This window comes from Heloderma suspectum, chromosome 5 (assembly GCF_057233095.1).
Source record: "Heloderma suspectum isolate Gila_16-S chromosome 5, 16-S_ref, whole genome shotgun sequence".
NCBI lineage: Eukaryota > Metazoa > Chordata > Lepidosauria > Squamata > Helodermatidae > Heloderma > Heloderma suspectum.
In genome coordinates, this window is record NC_139462.1 from 25676590 (window position 1) to 25697520 (window position 20931).

The following is a 20931-nucleotide window of genomic DNA, read 5'->3' on the forward strand; positions in this document are numbered from 1 at the left end:
GACCCACTTCAGCCTCTAGTGTATCCATCACACAGCAGACTTGTGGTAAGACCATAACCCAAACTCCTTCAGAATCACAGAACTGGGTGGGTCTTACTAGATTATATTTTTATCTAAAACCTTCCCCCGAGACTTGATATCCTTTACCTAATGTATTTGTTATCTTTACTTTGCAAATGACACGTCCAGTGGTTGCCCATCCTATTCTCCGCTTCCTGGAATCCGGCCACCCTGTTCTCCTGCACACCTCCCAGTTTTGCTCCTTCATCCTGCCTCCACTGGTAAATGAGCTAGATGGGCTCAGGGGCCCATCTAGCTGGGGATGGGGTTTGGAGGAGGAGTAGGGAGAGGAATGGGAAGCAAAATGGCCTCTGTCATCTTCCCGCCCTGCCAGCAACTGTCCAGCAAGGCACAGGAGTTTCGGAAGCAAAAGAGGCAAAGCAAGCTTCATTTTCATTTCACATGCACAACAGAGGTTAAAGAGAGCACACATACCAAAAGTAGACACTGTGAAAAGGAAAGCTGTATTTTAATGTTTCTAAGGGGCTATTCCAAAGTCAGTGAAGAGTTTTATTAAACTTTTTGCTGGAGCTTTTCTCTGTGAGCGAGCCCTATTTAAGCTTTTCTGAAAAAGAAAGAAGAGACATGTCAGCATTCATCTGTCAGCTTTTCTTTGGAACACTGATGAGAAATTTCTTTTCCTTTTCTTCCTTCCTAACTAACATAAAGTGTTTAATGCGAAGCCTTCAAATTAAAGCATTGTAAGGGCCTCTTATAGATGTGCTTTTTGTTTTTTTGAAAAGGAGGAAAATAGAAATAGTGTTGTAACTCTCTGTGGATGTGCCTGATGGTGTTAGATTTATTTTTTTAAAGAAGGCACAACAGTTTTTGGAATTAAGACCCATTTATTTTGTTCTGTAGTGAATGAAGGGATTTCTGGGCTCTACGTGAAGGTGGCTCGCTGTCCTGTAACCAATTCTGCATATCAGAAACACATCTAACTTGCAGAAATCTGTTTTTTCAGTTGTGTTACGATTTCTGCCATTAACTATTTCCTATATTCCCAGAGAAAATATTTTGGAGGGTTAATGCAAAGCGAAGGTAATTTCATACGTTGCCTTGTCACTGTGTGTAGGTCATTACGAGTGCAGTCCTATGGGACCAGCCCTTGAGAATCATAAGCCTCTGAACGTGGATCTTTACGAGTATTCAGTAGAGAGCAGGAAGCACAGTGGACTCGGAGACGATAGTCGCCTCTACTGTGCCTCCCGCTATGCATGTCAGCTAGATGGGCTTTTTTGTCCATCTAACTGAAGTGTCGCAGAGGTGAAGGGAAGGAGGTAGGGGAGGCCTCAGGATATGGTATCAGCTGGCCTCACCAGTCCCCCCCCCCACCAATGGGAACACCCTCTTTATCTCCTCTCTGAGGTTGCTTTTGCTGCCTCAGAGAGGCAGCTGGTGCAGTTCTCTCTGCTTCAGCTGGAAGGGGGAGGGGAAGCAGATGGGGAGCTCAGATTTCTGGGACTGTAATCTGAGCACTCTCTCTGACCTCAGATCCAAGAATCCAAAATATCTTATGGCTCCCCAGGCTCTGTCTAGGGGTCATAAGATTGCTCCCTAAGTAGTGTTGGAAAATAAGGACATGACCATGTGAAGCTGCCTTATACTGAGTTAGACCACTCATCCATCTAACCCATAGAAGGAATGGGTGATTGGCTGCTACTTGCCTGGAAGCTGCTTGCATCTGTATTTGACTGAAATGTTTGAAAAACCAACATATACTACCAGCTCTGCTCCCCCCTACATAGAATCATAGAATAGTAGGGTTGGAAGGGGCCTACAAGGCCATCGAGTCCAACCCCCTGCTCAATGCAGGAATCCAAGTCAGAGCATCCCTGACAAATGGCTGTCCAGCCTCGTCTTGAAGGCCTCCAGTGTGGGAGAGCCCACCACCGCCCTAGGTCACTGGGTCCATTGTCGTATTGCTCTGACAGTCAGGAGGTTTTTCCTGATGTTCAGCCGGAATCTGGCTTCCTGTCACTTGAGCCCATTATTCCGTGTCCTGCACTCTGGGATGATCAAGAAGAGATCCTGTCCTTCCTCTCTGTGACAACCTTTCAAGTACTTGAAGAGTGCTATCATATCTCCCCTCAGTCTTCTCTTCTCAAGGCTAAACATGCCCAGTTCTTTCAGTCTCTCTTCATAGGGCTTTGTTTCCAGTCCCCTGATCATCTTTGTTGCCCTCCTCTGAACCCTCTCCAGTTTGTCTGCATCCTTCTTAAAGTGTGGTGCCCAGAACTGGACACAGTACTCCAGATGAGGCCTAACCAGTGCTGAGTAGAGGGGAACTAGTACTTCCCAGGATTTGGAAGCGATGCTTCCATGAATGCAGCCCAAAAGAGCATTTGCCTTTTTTGCAGCCACATCACATTGTTGGCTCATATTCAGCTTGTGATCGACAACAATTCCAAGATCCTTCTTGCTTGTAGTGTGGTTGAGCCACGTATCCCCCATCTTGTAACTGTGCATTTGGTTTCTTTTTCCTAGGTGCAGAACTTGGCATTTGTCCCTATTAAATATAATTCTGTTGTTTTCTGCCCAGCACTCCAGTCTATCCAGATCACTTTGAATTTTGTTTCTGTCTTCCAAAGTATTAGCTATCCCTCCCAATTTTGTGTCATCTGCAAATTTGATCAGCATTCCCTGCACCTCCTCCTCCAAGTCATTACTAAAAATGTTGAAGAGCACTGGGCCCAGGACTGAGCCCTGCGGTACCCCGCTCGTTACCTCTCCCCAGTTTGAGAAGGTCCCATTGATAAGCACTCTTTGAGTCCGATTCTGTAGCCAACTGTGGATCCACCGGATCGTTGTTTCATCTAGCCCATTTTGAGCTAGTTTGCTCATCAGGAGATCATGGGGCACTTTGTCGAAAGCTTTGCTGAAGTCGAGGTATATGATGTCTACAGCATTCCCACGGTCTACAAGGGAGGTGACTTGATCAAAAAATGAGATCAGATTTGTCTGGCAGGACTTGTTTTTGACAAATCCATGTTGGCTTCGAGTAATCACGGCATTGTTGTCAAGGTGCTTCCAGATGGATTGCTTTATGATCTGCTCCAGAATTTTCCCAGGGATTGATGTCAGACTGACTGGTCTGTAGTTCCCAGGTTCCTCCTTTTTACCCTTTTTGAAGATAGGGACAACGTTAGCCCTCCTCCAGTCATCTGGCACTTCCCCCATCCTCCATGATTTCTCAAAGAGAATAGACAGTGGTTCTGAGAGTTCTTCTGCCAGTTCCTTTATGACTCTAGGATGCAGTTCATCTGGCCCTGGAGATTTGAACTCATTCAAAGTAATGAGGTGTTCCTTGACCATATGCCTGTCGATCTCCAGCTGCAATCCTGCCCCTTCAGCCTGTACTTCGCCTTTGCCAGGGGGGTCATAGACCCTCTTTTGGGAGAAGACTGAGCCAAAGTAGGAATTGAGCACCTCTGCCTTTTCTTTGTCATCTGTTATCGTTTTGCCATCCTTATTTAATAGCTGAACCACCATTTCTTTCCTCTGCCTTTTACTATGCACGTAGCTGAAGAAAGCCTTTTTGTTGTTTTTAACATCCCTTGCTAACCTCAGCTCATTCTCAGCTTTAGCCTTCCTGACGCCATCCCTGCAATTCTGTGCTATCTGCCTGTACTCTTCCTTTGTTACTTGGCCTTCTTTCCACTTCCTATATGTGTCCTTTTTTGTTTTCAGGTCATCCCTAAGCTTTTTGTGAAGCCACATTGGCTTCTTCTGTTGTCTTCCACCTTTTCTTCTTGTTGGAATTGCTTGTGATTGTGCCTTGAGAATTTCATTTTTTAAAAGCTCCCACCCATCTTGGACTCCTTTTCTCGCTAGCATCACTTGCCATGGGACCTTACTGATAATTGTTCTGAGTTTATGAAAATCAGCTTTCCTAAAATCCAGGGTACGCGTTTGACTACACTCGGCTTTTGCTTCCCTTAGAACCAAGAACTCAAGTACAACATGGTCGCTTTCCCCCAGAGTTCCTGTAACTGCTACTTTATCCACTAAGTCATCTCTGTTGGTTAGGATCAAGTCAAGGATAGCCGATCCTCTAGTTCCTTCCTCTACTTTCTGTAGGAGGAAGTTATCCGCCACACAAGTCAGGAATTTCCTGGAGGGGCCATGTTTTGCAGAATTTGTCTCCCAACAAATATCGGGGAAATTGAAGTCCCCCATTACATCCCTACCCCCCCCAAGGGTGAAGCAATGGAAGTGAGTGCTGCTTCCATCGCTGTGCAGACTGCTGTCTTTTCCTGTTGGGGACCTTGGATTTGACTACTCCTCCCTTCCCCAAGGTTAGGTTTGTTTTGCCTTAGGGAAAGTGGGAGCCCAGGAGAAGGCGGCAGGGATCCAGTGGTGCAAGCAGATTTGAACTGGGAGAGGTCTCCTCAAAACAGGCTGTGCTCACCTTGATTTTGATCACAAAAATGTGAGCAGGGGAGCTTCCCTAGTTGAGCACTGCTGCTGGCAGCTATTCACTGTGGTCCGAGACAGAGGTTTTTCCCTGGAGGCAGTGGCGACACTGGGGTCATATGTATTTATGGCACTGTGGTGTGTACCCTTTTCACATTTCACGAGAAACTTTGTGGAGATATGGTGGTTCACCCAAATTCATCTCCTGTGCTTCCCGCCAACTGCTTTTGTGTGTAGCCGGGTAAGAGTGGAATAAAAATAAATCAACAGAGGCATTGCTTCATACTTCACTAGGTGTGACAAAATTCAGGATTAGAACCCATGTCCCACAGGGCCCTTTCCACGCAGAAGCACAGTGCATTTTTCAAGCTCTAAATGTGAATCTGAGGTGTGTGGTGCATGTTCTGGCTGGCTGGCTACCACTGAAAACAGTATGCAAAACTAGATGGACCTTTTGGGTTGTATCCAATGAGCTGTATCCAATGTTAGTCTAATAAATTCCATTCATTACAATAGGTCTACTATAAGTAGGACTAATACTGGATTAATGTTAATTATGTTGGATTAACTTTGTCTGATCCAGCAGGGCATACTTGAATTTTAATAGTCTCCTATCAATTCATCTGAAGGATTTTATACATTGTCTGGGTGAGATGCATGAGTCCCAATTACAGTTAATGTATATTGATGAGGGTAATGTTGAAAACACCCTGTCTGTGCTGTTTTCAATATGTTCTCCATGGCTTCATATTTCTGCCCAGTTACTGATGCTTAAGCATATTTTCCACACGGCTTGTATTAATCCCAACACATACTTCTAATTGATAATTTTTCTTCTTCAAATTCAGTTTGCTTCTTTCCTAAACAATTCTTTTGTTGGCACACTACAGGATGTTTTGAATAACTTGGGCTCCTGTGACCTGGATGAAGATGACCTCATGCTTGACTTGGAATTCCTAGAAGAGCAGCATCATCGAAATTCTGGTAAGCCAGGCAAAAACACTGTATTTACAACTTGATTATTCACTTTGCTTGGATGTTTTTTTGTTTTTTTTAAAGAAGGACATTTCCTAAGTGGACGTTACAGGAAGTGAGTAGTAAAGTTACTCATTAGAAGAAGAAAAAGACAAAGAGTAGATAATATATTTAGCCATTGAATGGTTCAAATTGCCTCTAGCCAGTGTCATGCAAGAAATCATTCTTTCCAGATGCTGATTTCTTGCTTAATGCTATTCATAATGATGTTATTACTGGCAATCAAGTCATTTTTATGTGGATCATTTCATAAGGCGAAGTATCAAATGCGGGACTTTTTCTTTTCTTAACATATGCACACGAATCCCAGTTGCCCAGAAACTGGAGGCTCAGTGGCTTTCTAGATGCTTTAATGCCCAGTACTTAACAAGGTACACCTTGAAAGGCCATAACAGCTATTCATGTCACATTATTGTATTTTTATATTTTTGGTAAATGTTGGCATGGTGCTTAATCTTTTCCTCCCGTTTTCTCCATTAATGTTCTTAATGGGAGGGACAGGGAGATCATATCATATGCATTTCTGTCTTGCACGCTCTCATTTAATTCTTGGTTTTTCCCACTGATTGTATTTCTTTTAGTTTAAATCCCTGTGCAATTTTGATTCCTTCCAAATGACCATATTTGGGGAACCTAATAATCAATATTCAACTGTAGTTATCACAACTTGAGAGAACACACAGTTGTGATTGACATGCAACAGTATATGTGAATGTCAGGGTTATATCTGAGCCCATAGAGTCCCAAGGCAGCTCCGATTCTGAGGAGGAGATACCATTCCTGGGAGAGGAACTCTCTCAGACTTCAGAGGCACAGCTGGAGGAGGAGCCCCCCCCCTCACATCCCTGGGAGAGGCAGTGACCCAGGCATGGAAAGGGAGGGACAACTTGAGCTTTTAGACACCAGGCGCAGGCACAGGCACAAGCGAGAGATTGCAGGAGCTGAGCTTAGGTGCTCAGCCCAATTGGCTCGACATCAACAGCTGCACCCTGAGGCCCCAAGGGAGAGGGGGAGATCAGAGAGTTGCCATGTTTTTCCCAAATGGAGATCAACTGATGTCCTAATCCTTAGAAACCCCTAGATGGCTGTTCCTTTCTAGTTCCTCTGAGTCTCCGGCAATTAGCATCTGTATGCTTCATTAGGCTGAATGGAATTAAAGCCTTGGAAAGCAGCCCTTTGTCTTGAGTGTTGATTCTGGCTATTGGAGGAATTCAGTAGGCAACAGGGGTATCCTGACAGTGAAGTTGCTACAGGCAGCCTTCCTGATTACAGTGTGGAACAGAAGGCAGGGCCCAGGCATGGTGTGGGCATATGACACAGCAACTTTGCTAAAGCTTTGCTGTCTAGGTCTGGATGGGAGGAATTTTTGTGTGCCACTGTGAGTTCCATCATGGAAGAAAAAAGTGGGATATAAATGAAATAAATAAATAATAATTTGAGAGTCTGGGATTTGGGTATGAAATTGTTGAAACATGTGTGTTTGAAAGGTGTGTGTGTTTTGAACTGTTTTACTGCAATCTACAGAGAGCATTCAAGACAGGGTGATATCATCACCACCCTCATCATAATCCTTAAAGTTCTATGTTACGTTTCTAGAAAAACATAGTGCTCTAAGTAATCCTAGTCACTTAAGTAAATCAAAATGTGGTATATGTGGGTGGGTTAGGATCTGAGATAAAAAGTTCACTCGGTAACTTTGGGCCAGGCACAGCCTATCTTTCAGCCTAAGCTATATGAAAGAGTTGTTGTGAGGATAAAATGGGGAGTGGGGAGAACCATGCATGGCCCTTTGAGCTCATTGGAGGTAGGGACGTACGAAAGTCACTTACCTTTCAAAGGGTGACATTTGCGGTGGGGGGGAGGTGCTCCGTCCCTCCCCCCGAAATTCTCTCCGGCTGGCTCCGCTCAGCAGAGATTCCGCGGAGCCACCGGCTGGGGCTGCCCGCAGCCAGACATCCGGCCGCTGGGCAGCCTGCAGGGACGCAAATGGCGGCTGTTGTAGCCGCCGCCATTTGCGTCCCTGTATTTTGCCGTGATAGGCTATGTAAGTATTTACATAGCCTATCACGGCAAAAAAAAAAAAACAGCCCACGCAAATGGTGGCGGCTATGGCGGCCGCCATTTGCGCTCCCCCCTTTTTTTTCTGTTTTAGCCTACGTAAATATTTATGTAGGCTATTATGGCAAAAAAAAAAGGAACGCAAATGGCTTAGTGGCTGCCATTTGCGTCCCCCTTTTTTTTGTCATAATAGCCTGCGTAAATATTTACGTAGGCTAAAACAGCAAGAAAAAAAAGGGAACGCAAATGGCGGCCGCCGTAGCTGCAGCCATTTGCGTTCGCTGTTTTTTTTTTTTTTGCCGTGATGTTGTTTATTTGGTCAGTCGCTTCCGACTCTTCGTGACTTCATGGACCAGCCCATGCCAGAGCTTCCTGTCGGCCGTCGCCACCCCCAGCTCCCCCAAGGTTGAGCCCGTCACCTCCAGAATATCATCCATCTGTCTTGCCCTTGGTTGGCCCCTCTTCCTTTTGCCTTCCACTTTCCCGAGCATCAGCATCTTCTTCAGGGTATCCTGTCTTCTCATTATGTGGCCAAAGTACTTCAGTTTTGCCTTTAATATCATTCCCTCAAGTGAACAGTCTGGCTTTATTTCCTGGAGTATGGACTGGTTTGATCTTCTTGCAGTCCAAGGCACTCTCAGAATTTTCCTCCAGCACCACAGTTCAAAAGCATCTATCTTCCTTCGCTCAGCCTTTCTTATGGTCCAGCTCTCACAGCCATAGGTTCCTACGGGGAATACCATTGCTTGAACTATGCGGACCTTTGTTGTCAGTGTGATGTCTCTGCTCTTCACTATTTTATCAAGATTTGTCATTGCTCTCCTCCCAAGAAGTAAACGTCTTCTGATTTCCTGGCTGCAGTCAGCGTCTGCAGTAATCTTTGCGCCTAGAAAGACAAAGTCTGTCACTGCCTCCATGTTTTCTCCCTCTATTTGCCAGTTATCAATCAAGCTGGTTGCCATAATCTTGGTTTTTTTGAGGGTGAACTGCAACCCAGCTTTTGCACTTTCTTCTTTCACCTTCGTCATGAGGTTCCTCAGCTCCTCCTCACTTTCAGCCATCAAAGTGGTATTATCTGCATATCTGAGATGTGCATCTCAGATAATGTTTCTTCCAGCGATTTTAACTCCAGCCTTGGCTTCATCAAGCCCAGCACATCGCATGATGTGTTCTGCGTACAGGTTGAATAGGTAGGGTGAGAGTATACAACCCTGCTGTACTCCTTTCCCAATCTTAAACCAGTCCGTTATTCCGTGGTCTGTTCTTACCGTTGCTACTTGGTTGTTATACAGATTCCTCAGGAGGCAGACAAGATGACTTGGTATCCCCATACCACCAAGAACTTGCCACATACTCAAAGGCTTTAGAATAGTCAATAAAACAGAAATAGATATTTTTCTGAAACTCCCGGGCTTTCTCCATTATCCAGTGAATATTGGCAATTTGGTCTCTAGTTCCTCTGCCTTTTCTAAACCCAGCTTGTACATCTGGCAATTCTCGTTCCATGAATTGCTGGAGTCTACCTTGCAAGATCTTGAGCATTACCTTACTGGCATGTGAAATAAGTGCCACTGTTCGATAGTTTGAACATTCTTTGGTGCTTCCCTTTTTTGGTATGGGGATATAGGTTGATTTTTTCCAATCTTGTGTTTTCCAAATTTGCTGTCATATGGCATGCAGCACCTTGACAGCATCATCGTGCAAGATTTTAAACAGTTCAGCTGGGATACCGTCATCTCCTGCTGCCTTGTTATTAGCAATGCTTCTTAAGGCCCATTCAACCTCACTCTTCAGGATGTCTGGCTCTAACTCACTGACCAGACCGTCAAATCTATCCCCGATATTATTATCCTTCCTATACAGATCTTCCATATATTCTTGCCAACTTTTCTTGATCTCTTCTGCTTCTGTTAGGTCCTTGCCATCTTTGTTTTTGATCATACCCATTTTTGCCTGGAATTGACCTCTGATGTTTCTAATTTTCTGGAAGAGGTCTCTTGTCCTTCCTATTCTATTATCTTCTTCTGCTTCCGTGCATTGCTTGTTTAAAAATAATTCCTTATCTCTTCCGGCTAACCTCTGGAATTTTGCATTTAATTGGGCCTATCTCCCCCTATCACTGTTGCCTTTTGCTTTCCTTCTTTCTTGGGCTGCTTCCAGTGTCTCAGCAGACAGCCATCTTGTCTTCTTGGTTTTCTTTTTCTTTGAGATGTTTTTTGTTGCCGCCTCCTGAACAATGTTGCGAACTTCTGTCCATAGTTCTTCCGGGACCCTATCTACTAAATCTAGTCCCTTAAATCTATTCTTCACCTCCACTGCATATTCATTAGGAATATTAGTGAGCTCATATCTAACTGACCTGTGGGTCTTCCCTATTCTCTTTAGTCTGATACTAAATTGTGCAATAAGAAGTTCGTGATCTGAACTACAATCAGCTCCAGGTCTTGTTTTTACCGACTGCATAGATGTCCGCCACCTTTGGCTACAAAGGATGTAGTCAATCTGATTTCAATGTCGACCGTCTGGTGAAGTCCATGTATAAAGTAATCTCTTAGGTTGTTGGAAGAGAGTGTTTGTTATGCACAGTGAGTTGTCTTGGCAAAATTCTATCAGCCTATGACCTACTTCATTTTGTTCTCCCAGACCATGCTTGCCTGTAATTCCAGGTGTCGTTTGACTACCCACCTTAGCATTCCAGTCTCCTGTAATGAAAATAACATCTTTGTTTGGCATACTATCCAGTAGGTGCTGCAGCTCCTCATAGAACTGATCTACTTCTGCTTCTTCAGCATCTGTGGTTGGGGCGTATATTTGGATCCCTGTGATGTTAAATGGCTTACCCTGAATTCGAATTTAGATCATTCTGTCATATTTTGGATTGTATCCAAGCACTGCTTTAGCCACTTTGTTATTAATTATGAAGGCTACTCCATTTCTTCTGTGGTCCTCTTGTCCACAGTAGTAGATCTGGTGGCCATTTGATGTGAAGTGGCCCATTCCAGTCCATTTCAGTTCACTGAGACCCAAAATGTTTATATTTAATCTTGACATCTCCCCAATAACCACACCCAATTTGCCCTGGCTCATAGATCTTACTTTCAAGGTTCCTATGGTGTGTTGATCTTTAGAACATCGGATTCGTCATTCACCACCAGCACCATTGGCTGCTAGCTGTCCTTTCAGCTTTGAGCTAGCTGCGTCATCACATCTGGGGCTAGTTGAACTTATCCTCTGTTCCTCCCCAGTAGCATTTTGACCATCTTCCGACCTGGGAGTCCCATCTTCCGATGGTATACCAACATATCTCTTGTTGTACTGATCCACTTAGTTTTCATGGCAAGAATACTGGGGTGGGTTGCCATTTCCTTCCCCAGGGATCATATTTAGTCTGACCTCTCTGCCATGACACTCCCGTCTTGGGTGTCCCTTTACAGTTTAGCTCATGACGTCATTGAGGTGCTCCAGCTCCAGCACCATGACAAGATAACGATCTCCTTTGCTGAAGTTTGCCATGATAGGCTACGTAAATACTTACGTAGCCTATCACAGCCTCCACAGGGACGCATATGGTGTCCCTGAGTTAGCCGTGATAGGCTACATAAGTATTTACGTAGCCTATCACGGCTATAATGAGGAAGCGAATGGCGGCCGCAGACGTGGCCGCCGTTCGCAAGTCAGCACAGACGGCAGCAGGTAAGTGCTCCGTTTCGCGCACCTTTCGTGGGGTGGGGGGGCGGGGGGCTTCGTTCCGCTACGGATTTCGGGGGGCTGAATGCACTGGCATTCGGCCTCATCGAGATCGGTGGCGGAATTCTCTGACATCCCTAATTGGAGGGGAGGCAGAATACAAATGTAATAGTAAATAAACAAACAAACTAACTAACTAAATTTAGAGGTATAGAGAAATGTATTCCTACTTCTGTAGTCACCAATTGTAGTCATCCCTGGGCAATCCCTCCCTTCTAGGGATGTATGAGAATTTTGTCTTTGCTTGCAAAACATGCATGCCCTGTTTGAAGGCCGCAAATGCCATCCCTATTATGAGCATGTATCTGCTGAAAATGCCTGCAGATTTCTGGATATATGCTTGTGTTCTATTTGCACAACTTTCCCAGTTCAGTTTTGTGCAAATTTCCTCTGTAGACTGAATCAGACCCACTTTAGTCTACGGAGGAACTTTGCACAAATGTGGAGACATTTGTGCAAATTCCATGTTTGATGAGTGGTGAGACAAGAGGTTTGGAGAATCCTAGCAATCTCAAACTTTGCTCGTTCGTCCATCCGTACTCCCTTCATTTCTTATACCACCATACATCTACTCCCCGTTATTTAATATATGCCTTTTTCCTAAGGTAGATGGTTGTTAGGTGTGAGACAAACAGATTGTATAATAAACAAAGATAAAGAATACCATATTAAAAAGGAATAAAACAAGAAAACATATTTATTAGAGCTGTGCGCAACTGGCCTCTTGAAATCCTCTACCTTACTTGTGGGCAAAGAAATTTGGGAGACAATTTGTGAGACAATGAACAGAATGCTGGACTAGATGGAACCTTGGTCTGATCCAGCATTGCTCTTTTTGTGTTCTTATGTTCTTAATTTCACTGAATTTCTCCAGGAGGAGAAGAAATTCTCAACAGTTTCTCCCAGGCAGGGCTCCCCATTGGCAGGGCTTGTAGCACAACATCTTTCTTTTTTGGTAAGGGATTTGGGTTTTTTCATGCTGCAACAGCATCAGCTGTGTTGGCAGGCTGGCCCCCATTTTGCATCCCCTTCAGCTGGTGTGTGTGTGTGTGTGTGGGGGGGGGTGGCGGCTCAGTGTTGTGTCTAGCTCCAGGGATGAGGTGGAGTTAGTTCTCTACCAAAATCTGTCCTCCAATTTCCTGAAAGTTTTCTCCCCCCATGAAAGAGGTTTCTCTTGATCTGCCTCATTCAGGATGTTTTATAATTTATTTTTGTGGTGTTTTTGAGCTTACTTAATCATAGGGATGTCAGAGAATTCCGCCACGGACTGAAGTGGGATCGAATTCCCTTCAGTCTGTGCCACGGAATCCTCTGTGGAACGGCACCACGAGGTCCTGCGGAGCCAGCAGTCATGCGGCTTTTTTTTTTGGTCATCCGCACTGAGTCGTGAAATTTTTGTAAATAAAAATGCAAGGTAGTATATTCCAATAATAAATACGTAAGTTTTTTTTTTTTAATGAATTGTGCTCACCGCCTTGTTTGTGGGTGTTCTTTTTCAATTGAAATCCTCCATCTCCGTTTACTTTCAGCCAAAACACTTCCTCCTCCTCCTCCTCGGGGCTTCCCAAAACAAGGCTGCCCTAGGTGTGCCTGAGCGATGCACTCTTTGTTTAAAGCAATGTTGTTTGAAAGAAAGAAAAAACCTTTTAAAATGACCATGCCGGTCTGGAGCCCTGCACGAGTATTATTTCCCCTGCTAGGCTTTCTATTTCCACATCCAGCCTTGTTTGTGACATTGTGAGGCTAAAATGGAGAGGAGAACCAACTCTGTGCATATCTACTCAGAAGTAAGTCTTACTGAGTTCAATGCAACTTACTCCTACACATATCAGCACCCCACTTGCCCCCAGCTTAGCTTTGTATTTCCACATCTAGCTCAGTATCAAACCTCCTGTTAGTTATCTCAGAAGACCCTTGGGTGAAGGGTTTTTTTTTTCCCAGGGAACAGCTGGATGGAGGGGGATTCCCCACACACACACACACACACACACACACACACACGAAGAATATAGTTCTTCATATTCCCTGGTATGTTTATTCCTCATTTTGTCCATTCCCTGAGCATGTGCAGAGTGTGCTTTTTATTCAAACAGAGAGAAGGTTGCTGATCTTTCCCTTCATGCTGCATTTGTACAAGTGTGACTGCTTCAGAAAGAACTTTCCATTATACTGTCTCTTTTTCTTCAAGAGTTTCATATAACAGAAGTATGATGTAGTGGTTAGAGTCCAGCCCAAAGTCACCCAGTGAGATAACTAACAGGTTTGCTAATGAGCTGGATGTGGAAATACAAAGCTGAGCTGGGGGCAAGTGGGGTGCTAACATGTGTAGGGGTAAGTCGCATTGAACTCAGTAAGACTTACTTCTGACATGCACAGAATTGGTTCTCCTCTCCATTTTAGCCTCACAATGTCACCAACAAGGATGGATGTGGAAATAGAAAGCCTAGCAGGGGGAATAATACTCGTGCAGGGCTCCAGACTGGCATGGTCATTTTAAAAGGTCTTTTCTTTCTTTCAAACAGCGTTGCTTTAAACAAAGAGTGCATCGCTCAGGCACACCTAGGGCAGCCTTGTTTTGGGAAGCCCTGAGGAGGAGGAAGTGTTTTGGTTGAAAGTAATTACTGCACGTCTCAGGGCAGGGGAAAAAATACGTAAATATCTACGAAAAATAGCCTTTCTTATGGAAGTTATGCAGGATTACGGCTGTCGGTACGGATTTATCTTCGTAATTCTTGGTGCGGAAAAAAAGAGGAGAATTCCGGGGACTTGTGAACGATGGTACGGAGCACTGGCTGCAAACTGCGGAAGTCAAGCGGCACGGAAGGTACACAATTCGTACATCCCTACGGCTAATCACAGCTAGCCCGTCAGGCTGCCTGCACATCCTCATCCGAAAAAGACTTATGGGAGGAATTACCTCATTATGCTTTAAACTGGGCTTTAGTTGAAGTGTAGGAAGCTGAGGAGGCTACAGGCAGCCAGAGAGATGATTGTACAATGAAAAAGAGGACACTTGTGCTCACTCCCCAGCCACCTCCTAAGTAAGGTAAGCCCAAGAAACTCAAATCCAACCCATGAGAATTTCTCCAAAATTTCTTCACCATTGAATTTCTTTTTGAAAGCAATTTCTCTTCTATCAAATTGAATGAGAATGGTTAAAAAAAATGTGGGATAAATTTTCAGCACAGCACTATTTATGATTGCTGTTACTTTAAGAACAAAGTTTTTATTGTTATATTTTATTGTTACATTTTTACTTTAAACTCAGGACTTCTGTATCGTTGCTGTCACCACTGATGAGGTTATGAAAGCTACAGTTTCCGACCCCAACCAAACTTAAGCCAGTTCCTCTATCAGGCTCTACTCCAGGTGAATAGAGGCTTGATACTGCAGTAAAGGTTGACTTCCACCAGGAACCTTTAATTATGGTTTCCCAGACTTCCCTTGAAGTCTTCAATCTGGTACAGCAGCTGCTCTGTCTTCAGACCTCCACCAATTGCCACACAGGCCTCGGCTCTTCCTGAAGGCTGCTTTTGGCATCTTCCTCTCCACACTCACTGGCCTTTTTCTTCCTTGCTCACTTTCACCTTGGCTTCCCAGTCTAGTTGCTGTTGTATTGCTTTCTTCCTCAGGCTCTCAGCCTCTTCTGAAGACACCCTTCCATTGTCCCTCTTCCCTGGTGACAATGTCAAGTGATCTCCCTCAGAGAAACCTCCTCCATGCAGAACTTTCCCCAGATGCCTCTCCACAGCTCCTCATATTTGCTCCAGTCTGAACCCTCCAGCCAACCAGCTTTGGTGTGGCCAACATTCCATCACAGCACCTCTGTTCAAATTCAGGACCAATAGGCATCTTTCGAACATTCTCCAATCAGATGGTACCCATTTTGATCCAACCTTCCTATATATAAGACAGAAACATGGCCTCATGTTCACCTTTCAGTGGTAACACTAACCGCCACTCTACCATAAGACCATATTTGCAATGTATAATTCCTCAGGCACAAGCCTCTAGTATACGGTACATATTTTTTCCCTTCTGTTGCTAACCCTTTTGTCTTCACTCATTGAAACAAAACATAACAGTTGAGTCGGGATGGGGGAGAAATCCTCCATGGACCCCAGTGAGGCTGGATTCAAAAGAATCCGGCCCCCCGGAATCCGTGGATGATTGAAAGACTTGCCTCCGCCTCCTGGAGGAATCCTCGCTGTATCCTCCCTGCCGGCCGGCTCTGGAGCACGAGCGATGCCATGGCTGCATTTAGCTTAAACTAAGACCCTTATGGCTGCAAATGGTGTAGTGGACGCCATTTGCATCTGCAGTCAATCTGCCCAGCTAGTGATACGGCAATCAATGGTGGCCGTATTGCTGGCCGGCGGCTCTGCAGAATCGCTGCGGAGCTGGCTGGCTAGGATTCCGGGTGGGAGAGACGGATCGCCTCCCCCCCCCGGACACCCCCCCGGACCTGGAGGTAAGCGTTCCGCCCATCCCTACAGTTGAGCATATTTAACGTTTACCTCACAGAATGTCAGTTTCTTCACAGGGGTGTACTAGAAACAATCCGGAATTCCTTGGTTATGTAGACGGAGGCTGATATCTCAAGGTAATGGGCAGCATCCAGTGCTGCAGCTGCATCTCCACTGAGTATTTTGCACCAGCAGGACTCGCCACTGGCGCAACAGGAAGCTAGCACTTCCTAGAGCAACCTCAGAAACAAGCTAAAAATGTCATTTTTGGAAGAGGACAGGTCAGCAGAGCTGCCTTCTGCTAGCTCCGCTGACCTGTTTTGTTCCAGAAACGAGTGTCTCCGCTTGTTTCTCATTGCTTTAGGAAGCGCTAGGATTTTCTGAGGAAGACCTTCGCCAGCGCTGCAGTTTTCATTTCCACGATACAAGCCGTCTTATCTGATTCTGCCCTTTTGTTTCTTGGCCGTGGCAAATACCTTCCGTTCATTGAAAAGAGAAACACGTTTGAAAAATGTTGCTCCTTCGGAAATCTCTCTAAGGTCCATTAGGTTCACAACGTGAACTCACCCTGCCACCACAAATAACTGTTTTTAGCAGTTCGCAATGCTGTGGTGAAAACTGTCAAGCCTCCTCACAACAAGCTGCAGCAAACAGGAATATAGGAAGCTGCCTGATACCGAGTCAAACCATTGATCTGTCTTGCTCAGATTTATCTACACTGCAGCAGCTCTCCAGGATTTCAGACATGGTTCTTCCTGACCTTTACCTGCAGGTACTGGGTGGGAATTGAACTTGGCAGACAAAGCACGTGCTCTGAGCTAGACCAGTTCCTGGAGGAGAAGCCTATCAGTGCCTACTAGTCCTGATGGCTGTATGCTGCCTCCAGTATCAGAGGCAGTATGCCTATGTACACCAGGAGCTGGGGAACATGGGTGAGAGTGTGCTGTTGCACTCATGTCCTGCTTGTGGTTTCCCCTGGGCAGATGGTTGGCCACTGTGTGAACAGATTGCTGGACTAGATGGATCCTTGCTCTGATCCAGCGTGGCTCTTCTCATGTTCTTATGGTCACTGAGCTACTGATGGGCCTTCCCTGAGCTATGCCATGTAAAGGAAGGAGCCACTTGAACTCCGAAACAGGTGAAGTCTCCTATATATGGCAAGCTGCGGCAGAAAAAGGGGGGGGGGTTGTGGTGGCATGGTAAAATTGGGAGATTCACATGGTGAGCCTGTGCACACAAATTTATTTCAATTGGCCAACCTGCTGCTGTTTGTCTGTGTGGCTTGCTTAATCACATCCTCTTACAGACTGAAGAAATAATTAGGACACAAGCTCCCAAAATAACTTAAGCTCATAAACATACCAGTAAGCATCTCTTCTTACTTGAATTCTGTATTGAGAAACCTCTGATAACATTATTTATTTATTTATTTATTGCATTTATACCCCGCCTTTCTCCCTCTCGCAAGGAACTCAAGGCGGCTTACATTATCCTCCTCCTCACCATTGTATCCTCACAACAACAACCCTGTGAGGTAGGTTGGGCTGAGAGTCTGTGACTGGCCCAAAGTCACCCAGTGAGCTTCCATGGCCAAGTGGGGACTAGAACCCGGATCTCCTGGCTCCCAGTCCGTCAGTCTCACCACTACACTACACTGGCTCATTATTAGTTGCAGCTAACCACTTCCCAATGGACCTGGTTATCTGAGGGCTACCAGCTACCGCTGTCTAATTAATTCTCAGAAAAATCGCCTCAGGCAGGCCCACTGTTTGCTCCCTGGCCATTTTCTGGGGGTGGCATTTCCTAAGCATGCTCAGCCACGCAGTATGTCTCCTCTATTTCTGTTACTTTTTGTAGGTTCTAACCATATTAACACTGAGGCCACATAAACACATCCACAAAAAGGTGACACTCCTTTGAAGTGACCGTCTGTAAGGGCACGAGCCACAAACACACTCCTTCCTGTAACTGTGCAAATCTCTTGTCATTTGCATCCTTCGGAGGCAGACAAAGAAGAGAGAGTTGTGCAGTGATTGAACATGCAGCCTTTCCTCTTTGCTGGGATACCACCACTGAAAAGATTCTCCCTCTGCTCGTCACCTACCTCACTTCTGATGGTGATGAGATCCAAAGAAAGACCTCTGAGGAAGATCTTAATTCACAGGGATGTTCATGTGGGAGAAGGTTACCCTTAGGATACAAGGTTATACATATATTAAAGATGACAATTTGCCATGCTTATGAAATCCCACAATTTTACTATGCATTCTTTTTTCAATAAATGGGAAGAAGAAAAGCAGAAGTAGACTTCCCTGCTCAAAATTGCATTGTGGGAGGACTATATGTGTGTGTGTGTGTGTGTGTGTGTTCCCCTGTCTCTTCTCCCCCACCCTGCTCTGAGGGTGATTTCAAGAGAATTCTTTTAAAGGCTTGGAGGATATACAATTGGCAGGGTTAGCTGTGTTTTATTTGTTTTTAGCGCAGGAGGCAGTGTGGTGGTAGATCTCTTCTTGACAATGTAATTCTGGGGCTTTCTGCAAATGGGGTGGTGAATTGGACCAGGGGGGAGAGATTTTTGCTTAGAACTAGTATTTCCTTGTTCTAAACAGAAACCCTGTTAGGTGGCTTTTATATGCTTTTTTTCAGTAGCATTCAAATGAATATCCTGTTTTGTTTTGTTTTTTATATTACCTGCCTTGCAGGGCTGCTGTGAGGAATTAACAAGCTAATGTTTATAAAGTACTTTGAATGTGGGGAAAAAAATGCTGTTGTGTAGAAGTGCTAAATATTTACTCGGAGTCTTTTAGTACTTCTCACAGACTGTCAATACTGAGATGCTTAAAAATAAGCCTGATATAACAGACATGATCTGCCTTAGGGGGTACATGTTTATTACAGTACATAAATTAGAAGCTTAAATGCTTTGAATGCACAAAAGGAATAACTGTGACAGCTTTGTATGGCAGGTTACTGTTTTTATATGGCAGAAACCCATCGAGTGTGTATGCAAAGAAGCAGCATTAATTTAACCTTGTTTGTTCTGAGGTTTCCTTTCCCCCTCTTGTATTTAAATATGTCTTGTTTAATGCACAACATTGATTTCCGAACTGTTCACGTATAAATGGAGGTCTTAATCTTCAGTGATGAAAGGAAAGGATAATTGGAAGAATTGGTATGTGTAAGAGTGGGCATCAGTTAGACATAGTAAGAACTCAATAACCTTCAAGTTATTGAGTACCTTCAAGTTTCCAAGCAAAAAGCTTTGGTCTTTCCCAAAATGAATTAAGATAAAACAACATTAGCTGCAAACAGCTAGCCCTTCTTCTAGCTACCAGGACAGATAGAGATCACAGGAAAATAAAAGGAATTAGACCCACAAGTGGCCCGAGTAATGTAGTGTCTATCTCTTAGGCTCTCAACAAGAAGTAGAACTGCATACCAAGATTCCCACAGGAAATGTTGAAGGAATCTGCTTTGCAACCCACTTTTCTGCAAGGCAGATTTGTATCCCACGTTGGTTGGTAGGCAATGGGGAATTGTACTCAGTTTAAAACTGAAAACAGAAGATTTTGATCCCATCATGGGCATGGAAAAGGAGGAGGGGGAGAGAATGAGCCCGAGGCATGCTGCAGCTCATTCTCATTGCTGAAAACCATGTTTTCCCATGATCGCTGACCCTGACCATTGTTAAAGGGAACAATGAAAGGGATATGTTGAAGAGGGAAGCTCTCCAGTTGTCAATCTACTGAATTGCCCAAGGGTTGAAGCAAGCTGTACAGTGCAATCCTATACATATCTACTCAGAAGTAAGTCCCATTGAGCTTGTCTCTCTCCACTGACTCCCTTTGAGCCCCATGTGTGCTAGAGGCTGCAGTGGTATCCTCCAGTGATGAAGAAATCTCTACCTGGGATCTAGTCCCAACATCACTGATAGTTTCGTCTGGTTTTGCTGTGGATTAGTGCAGTTCTTGTTTTCTTGCAGAAGGTTTTGCTGTATTACAACACATGCTGTAGTAGTGGGGCCCTGTGGTGTATAAGTAAAAATAAACTTGAATAGTAATAGTGAAGTAATAATAATGCAACTTGCAGAAGGAATTTTGCAAAGCAGATTTTTTTGCTCTTATTTTCTATATGTTTTATCATAGTTTCTAAACCCGTGAGTTGGGTGAACCATCCTTTTTTAGGCCGTGGTGGCTTAGTGGTTAAGACGCTGAACTGCAGACTGGAAGGTCGGCAGGACAGCAGTTCAAGACCCGAGTGCCGCGTGACGGAGTGAGCTCTCGTCTTCAGTCCTAGCTCCTGCCAACCTAGCAGTTTGAAAGCAAGAAATTGCAAGTAGATAAATAGGTACCGCCTCGGCGGGAAAGGTAACAGCGTTTCGTGCACCTCGGTGTTTAGTCATGCTGGCCACATGACCACAGAAGCATCTTCGGACAGCGCTGGCTCTTCGGCTTAGAAACGGGGATGAGCACCGCACCCTAGAGTCGGACACGACTGGTTGGGGACACCTTTACCTTTACCTTTAAGTTAGATTACATAGGCAGATAAATAAACAAAGACAATAACTCCTGATGATCAACCTCTACTTAGATCCTATCATATAATAGGAAAAACTTAATTAATGTTAAGTTAAGTTAATGTTAATATGGAACTATGTTCTCAGATATAAGCATAACTGCACCCAGTATGCATGGCTACAATTGCAGCCAATTTAAATCTGTGTACGTATCCAAGCATCGGATTTGTAGCGATGGTTCTAGTTTGCCTCTGAAACTTTTATGTAGGCTTTTTATTGTACTTTATGCCATTTAAAAATAATAATAAAATATTAAATGGATCTGGGGTTTTCCTTGGTTAAAGTTTAATGTTGTGGCACTGTGGCTATTTAATAACGCAGTATAATGAGCTGGCAGTGTAAAATGCCAGTGAAATAATTAAGGTCCCTGGGTTATTCTTCTGCCAGGTGTTCAGAAATGCCACATTTTAAGGCTTCTGCATTCTAGCCCAACAAACCCATTGATTTCTTGTTAACAGATCACCAACAGATTCATAAAATAATATTGAAGTTTTGTGAATAACTTAAAGCAGGAACACAGAACCTCTTTCAGCCCAAGGGCTGAAATCCATTTCGGAGACACTCTTGGGGAGC

At 44.4% G+C, this 20931-nt stretch overlaps 1 protein-coding gene across 3 annotated transcripts in view; it reads left to right on the forward strand.

The window, feature by feature from the left end:
• The window catches only part of CCSER1 (coiled-coil serine rich protein 1), an 857015-nt gene that overhangs the window by 307823 nt on the left and 528261 nt on the right, over nt 1-20931 (forward strand). For all 3 annotated transcript variants that reach the window (XM_084855629.1, XM_084855630.1, XM_084855631.1), the window contains exon 4: nt 5367-5460. In XM_084855629.1, the coding sequence (XP_084711755.1) occupies nt 5367-5460 (94 nt within the window). The remainder of the gene's footprint in view (nt 1-5366; nt 5461-20931) is intronic.